Source organism: Lolium perenne, chromosome 7, assembly GCF_019359855.2.
Source record: "Lolium perenne isolate Kyuss_39 chromosome 7, Kyuss_2.0, whole genome shotgun sequence".
Lineage (NCBI taxonomy): Eukaryota > Viridiplantae > Streptophyta > Magnoliopsida > Poales > Poaceae > Lolium > Lolium perenne.
This window is the reverse complement of record NC_067250.2, coordinates 302,840,433-302,846,974: the sequence shown is the minus strand read 5'-3', so window position 1 is coordinate 302,846,974 and position 6,542 is coordinate 302,840,433. Positions and strand designations below refer to the sequence as shown.

The 6,542-nt window shown below is 41.1% G+C and overlaps 1 protein-coding gene across 1 annotated transcript; it reads right to left on the bottom strand.

Moving 5' to 3' along the window:
• Positions 1-510: 510 nt before the first annotated feature.
• LOC127311973 (nuclear transcription factor Y subunit C-4) lies at positions 511-5,384 on the bottom strand. Its single transcript, XM_051342450.1, has 2 exons — positions 5,249-5,384; positions 511-1,452 (listed from the first exon to the last, which is right to left on the bottom strand). Exon 2 carries the CDS (start codon positions 1,402-1,404, stop codon positions 655-657), a length of 750 nt encoding a protein of 249 aa, XP_051198410.1. The 5' UTR covers positions 1,405-1,452; positions 5,249-5,384; the 3' UTR covers positions 511-654.
• Positions 5,385-6,542: the final 1,158 nt, after the last annotated feature.

Below are 6,542 nucleotides of genomic sequence, written 5' to 3'. Positions count from 1 at the left end.
GATGTGGATGACGATGGTGTTGAGGCCAAAAATGCCTTGTGCCCCTTTTGACTATGTTCATCTTTTTTTTTTTTTTGACATGGACGACTATATGCATCATCAATGCGTGAAGAGGGCAAGAGGCCGAGAAGGCAATAAAGCTCTTTTCCATCGTGACGAAAAGCCCCTGACGCTCTACAACACCTTGTACATCCAGTTACGTTTCAAGCTTCCTGCGGAATGATCAACTGGAGTATTCAACTCTAGTTTTGTAAAACACCATTGCTGCCACAGGACCGGAAATTTCATCAAGACAACACCAACCACAGGGAGGAAGAATGGCAGATGATACTTATATATGCCACTCGATGTTAATTTGAATGTCAAAATGCCATCACCAGATCGAGCCCAAAGCTTGGATTGGAAATTTAGAACGGAAACGGCATGGTGACGTTTTAACGGACAACTAGTCTAAAAATCATTAACCCTTCTCTAGCGAAACCAAGACAAAAACAAAACTTCCAGCCTTAATCAGAACCACATGTTTTTAATAACTGAGATATAACCATCATATAAGCTAACGCAAAACCTGATAAAAGTTCAAAATGTCCATTCTAAAATGAGAAGTCTGAATCTGGTGACTGGTGACAACTCCAGCCTTCAGGGTAGCATATCTCAACCACTTTCATTAAAAGATTGCTGCTCTGAAGGAGGCCCCCGCTGTTGTTCCTGAGGCTCCTGATACAAATAGGTCGTCGGCTGGCCCTGCTGCCCACAATACACCATTTCTGCACCTGGCATCTGCTGCTGAGCCTGCTGCGCATAGTAATACTGGGACGTGTCCACCGGAGCAGGTTGCCCGGCTCTCACCCCCACTCCCTCCTCCTTCATCTCATCCCTGGGAATTATGTCCACCAGAAAATCATAGATGTCAGTCCTGGTTATAGCAGCAGAGATGTCGTTCTTCTGCAAGGTCCGGCGCTTGTTCTCCTCGGTGTGCATCCACGATCGCAGCGTCAGCTCCAGTATGAACATCTCGCAGGCTTTTGCGAAGATCATCGGGGCTTCTGCAGAGATCATGCGGACATCCTCGTCGGCCTTCATGATCTTCTTGATCCTGGCGAGTGGCAGCGCGTGGTTCTTGAAGTCAGTTGTCTGCTCAATCTCCGACAACCGTTCGGCCCAAAACTGCTGGAGCTGCCTCTGATGCTCTTGCTGGAGCTGCTGCTGATATTGCTGCGATTGCTCGTAGAGGAGCTGGTTCTGTGCACTGAGCTGAACTGGATTAGCAGGGAGTGGTGTTGGCTGTGAACAGGCTGGAGTGACACCAGGAGCTACTGTTGCTGTAGGCGCATAAGCTGAGGCAGGATACACTTGTGATCCACCAGCAACATCACCCATCGCAGGTTGAGGTTGTTGTTCCATGTCCACTGCTTGATCTCGCTTGTCCAAAAATCTATGGTCTTTCTGGCACTGTGAAAAAGGAACATAAGTACTAATAAGCTCAATATTAAAGTAAGAGGATCTCAAAGACAGTTAGATAATGCTAGCATCCTAGGTTACAAAATAAATATTTGTGCAATGTATTTAGATGAATGTACTCATTGGCGGTTCTCTTTTAAGACCAGTTTCAAACACAGAGTATATTTCCTTATAACGATCCTCCAAACTTTATACAAAATAATTATCTGCTAATTCAGTAATAAGATCAGTTCTAAGCAATAGAACTCTTACTATTTAGCTAGAGAGTGGATAGGTCAGCTGGATATTTCCACCACATGGTTTCGAACAGAAGAAAAGGAACAGCAGGTTGTAACCATATTTGCATCATACCCATATCAAAAAGATGGATGAATATGTTTATTCAGAAAAGAGATACGGATACCATCAGCGACATGAATATAATGAGCAGAAACGGATACAAAATCTGAATAATGGATAACCATTCAAGATATATAAAGATATTTTGTGCATAAATATCGAGACCAATATTTTGATTTTTTTTTCGAAATGGGGAAATGCCCCGGCTTCTGCATCATGACGATGCACACAGCCATTTATTAAAATGAAGTTCAATACCAATATTTTGATATCACTATCCACACTTGTATCCCCTTCTGAGATGACATCTTTCACAAAAGGTTGCCCAAAACCTATCTTCCCAATCCATCTAGTAGATCCCGTGGCCCTGTCTCGATTCATAGTGCAATACTAGGAGTAAGATCTGAATATTTTATAGAGATCTAGATCTTGGGGTCATGATCATCGAAAAACCAAACCATATGCTAACCTGAGAAGAATCCTACCTATCAGAAATGACAAGCATGCTTTGGTGCATCGATTACCAGACCTAGTGGCGTCGCTTACGGTTGTTTGTTAGATTTATGAAATCATATTTAGAATATCACACCATATAGATATTTAGATCTAAAATTCTAGAGAAGTACAATTGCGGGATCACAAAGATCGATTGTAGTTTGTACCAGATCAAATGACCAGACTTTCGAAAATCGAAAAAATACTGCATAATTAGATTGACATGTAAGTGAGAAAAGAAATCAAACAAGCTTGTACATACCACTGCAATGTAGATTTCTTACGCACCTAAGGAATTTCTTTTCAGTTTGCACATACATTGGCAAAGAAAAGAGTATATATATATACCTTGATGGCAAAGAGCCGCAAGATAACGCAGCAGTAGGACAAGCATCATTGCTAAATACTAATATGTAAAGCAATTAAATATATAGATTGTCTTTCTATTTTTGACACAATCCAGAAAACTCTAGAGGTTTCCAGAGAGTACAGGTTTGATACATTCAGCAAGAATGGATTTGCCATTACTCCAATTTAAAAAATAATCGCGTTGGGGTACAAAAAACTTATTTATTTTGACTAATTACGCCAATTGGAGGTTTACAAGGGACTCATGCATTTCCAAGTTTTCCATGATAGAGAAGATACTGAGTCCATGGGAAGTCCTCTTTGGCTCATAGGTGTAGATGCACCCATTATTCAAAATCATAGTTCAGAATGTCTAAAAATTCTGAAAAAAATATCAGGGTGTACCTATATTCGCGCACGATGTTTTACAGAAAAATATTATTTTTTGTGGCCAGTGTAAAAAAACAATTTTCGACTCTCCAAAATAACTTTTAACGAGACATTTTTTTTGTCTTTTTTTACATAGTGCATAAAAAATGTTTTTTCGTACCAAAATTGTTGAGCTAACATAGAATGTGTGTTATGGTGCTGCTAGGGTTTGGGAGGAAGAGAGAGGGCTGCGAGGGCGCGAGAAGGCCGGTGGGGGGCCTTTTTGCCCACGGCCGGGCAAGAGGGAAGGGATTTCCTTCTTAATTCTTGCTTGATTAGATTGATACATCTCCTCTCCATATATAGAGAGGTTTACTTGACTCCCAAGCAAGGCTTACTTGACCCCTAAGCAAACCATAAGACTAACGGGCCCAGGCCCATGACGTACCCCTAAGCATGTGAGGATGCACACTCAGGATTTTATTTCGAAATTTTTAAACATTTTGAAATAAATTTAAAAAACTTTTTTTTATAAATGGTGCATCTACACCTATGAGCCAAAACACCATGTCCCTGAACCCACTATGTTCATTGTATTAGCTTGAGATCGAAGTAGTGGACCAGGCGTAAGTAAATTAAAACACAATGGGCCTAATCATTCACGTCTCAACAGGGATTTGACATCGCTACTAGGCTTTCATTTGTCGAGCAAACTATGTGGGTAATGCATGAAGGCATTTGTCAATGCAGAGGAATTTTGCGATTGACATGTGGGTCAGGATAAAAAAATTAACATTAATTATCAGCAATTGAATTTTGGCCCCCACTTAATACTTGACATTATAACATTTCTGGTGTTGGACCATTTTCCTACAGATTCGGTCCTTTTTGGCAGGATTCTCAGAAGAAAAAAAACAAGATTTATTCTTTTAAAATTATTAACTGGTTTTGTGATGAACAAATATAACTGGAACCATGTTTTGTGACCTCACCTATATATTCCTCAATGCCCACAATGAAAGGAATATAAAAGCAACACATCCTACAACCTACAGAGATTTGTATCACAATATACAAGGTATTCTGACATTATCTCAATGTCACACTTTTGTCACAATCTCGTATTATAACTGATGGGTTAATCCTCAGGAGATCTTTTACAGAAAAGATGTACAGATATATTATAAGGTTTCTAGCACTGCAGTTCTCAGATATACTCCAGTTATAAATAATTATAATTTTGTCAGCAAAATTATTTTTTTCAATCAAAAGACAAGATTAATTCGCAAGTATCCAAAAACCTGGTAAAGATATAAGTACTTTCTCTTGGAAAAGATGCCTCCTACAAAGGTTTATCCAAGGAAAGGTGGGGCCCTGTCACATGAACGTATCACTCCACAAAATCAGCCATGAGAACCATGACATAGTCACATGATACAAAGCAAAGTTCAGTTATTTGTTTCGTATAAATAATGTGTTTCATGGTGTCCAAGTGTCTACTAAAATGTGCATACTTGGATTTGAAAAAAAAGGGAAAGTAAACCTACGAATCTTCAATGATTTCAGTGACTTGCTGCCAACTGGGCGATGATTTTTCTTTGGGTGAACTTTTTACAACCAGAGAAACACTTCTTTTCTTGTTTCACTTTGGTAGGGAAGCTTTGACAATCCTTTTGTGTCTCTACTTACATTACATGAATGTGTACAGTATGGCCCTCCCCAAAATACAGTTAAGTACCAAGAAATCAACCATTTACCAAAGATGGGGGGGGGGGGGGAGGATGCAGTAAGCTGACTGCCACAATTTGATCCAGGAAACAGAGTTTTCAGAACGATACTATTTTTGGAAGTCAACCTATCTTCAGACAAAATGCGATGTACTTTCTGCAGCAAATGTGGAAAGCAATACGCACGCCATGCATACAAGTGTCACGAGGAGAACTCATCAGACTACTAACGCGCAGGCTGGGGTTTTAAACAAGTTTTGCAGCTAAGGGAATTCTCTCTGAAAGTAGCAGCTCGGTAAAGTTAGATCAGGTACATCAAGAAACAGATATCCTAGTAACTTTGCACAGCTTAAATCCTAATAATTATGCACCGTCGGCATCATCGGTCACACACACACACACACACCCCCATCATCGTGCCCTTAATTCCAGAGCAGAAATTCGGATGCAAAGTTAAGACACCGGGATGCCGGTCATAGAAGTCAAGAACAGAAAATCACTAAACTTACTGGAGAAGAAGAGATCAGGAGCTCCACGGCCCGGTCGGAGACAGAGCGGCGGCCTTGCCTTGCGCCGCCGGAATCTCGGGCGCACGGATTGGAATGAGGCGCCTCTCTCTCTTCTCCCTCGGCCGCTCTGTCTTCTGTTCTTTGGAGCGAGAGCGTGCGTCCTATTGGCAGGAACACCTGGCGGGTCTCGAGCTCTGTTCTTGGATCCGGTAAGTGCTGCTACCCGTTTCTGAGCCGGGCGCTCTGGTGGCGCGCCCGTTCGCTCCGAGATAGCCAGTGGTGGTGCACTCGTGCGATAACAGACAGTTGTTGGCAGCTCCAGGCGTGCTGGAAGATGCTCCAGCATGATTAGTTTCGACTAGATTAAGTTGCTAGTTGTGTTGTTTGTATCCAAAGCTACAACGATTGTCTCACCTCCAGGACAGCAGGATTGCAGGAGCTTATGCTACAGCCATCAACAAGAAAATTACCTATTGCAAAACAATACTTTATCCTAAGTGTATAGCATCACACAAAAAACAAAATATCAATTCATCGCCAAAAAAAAAAAAAATCAGAAACGGTGGTTAAACTTCTTTCACAGTTTCACCTTCATTCCAATAAATAAGGCTTAGTAATAAACTTAATAAAAATATCAATGTTACAAAGTTGGACTAAATATAAATAAGAAAATATTAATATCTATAACATGAAACAAATATAGGAGTATTATAAAGACATATTTTACAGTGAATCTACTAATGTTGATTTGGTTCCTAAATGTTTATATTTTTTACCTATAACGTTGGCCAAACTTGCAAGATATTTACTTTTGACTAAATATACACGCCTTATTCACTGAATATTTAAAACAACACTCAGAAGCATATGCTCCCTGGTGAGAAGTATGACGTCCCATTCTGAAAAGAACAAGAAAAAACGTAAACATGTAAAATATCCATATGCTATATGCGCACGTATAAACTATCCCTTTGACCCACTACTCCACTAACATGCACTAACTATCCCTACTAACCATGGGCATCTCAACTTCTCACCGCGTCGCACGGCAGCCTGGCATCTCGCCTCTTTCGCCCACACAGCCGAAGCATCATTGGCATACCTATACTTCCCTAGATCGCCTAAACTACATGCAATGCTTGAATAAAAACATGTAGATACATGGAATCAAGATTAAGACTAAGAACCTTACATATGCAGGGGCTCGGGAGGACTGCACTGCGTGCGCGCAAGGCGGCGACGGCGTGGGGGAGGACTGCAGGAGGTGGCCGGGGGAAGGGGCTGCGGCGGCGTG

Coding starts and splice junctions, on each gene's coding strand:
- LOC127311973 (XM_051342450.1), bottom strand. CDS start 1,404: ATGGAACAACAACCTCAACCTGCGATGGGTGATGTTGCTGGTGGATCA.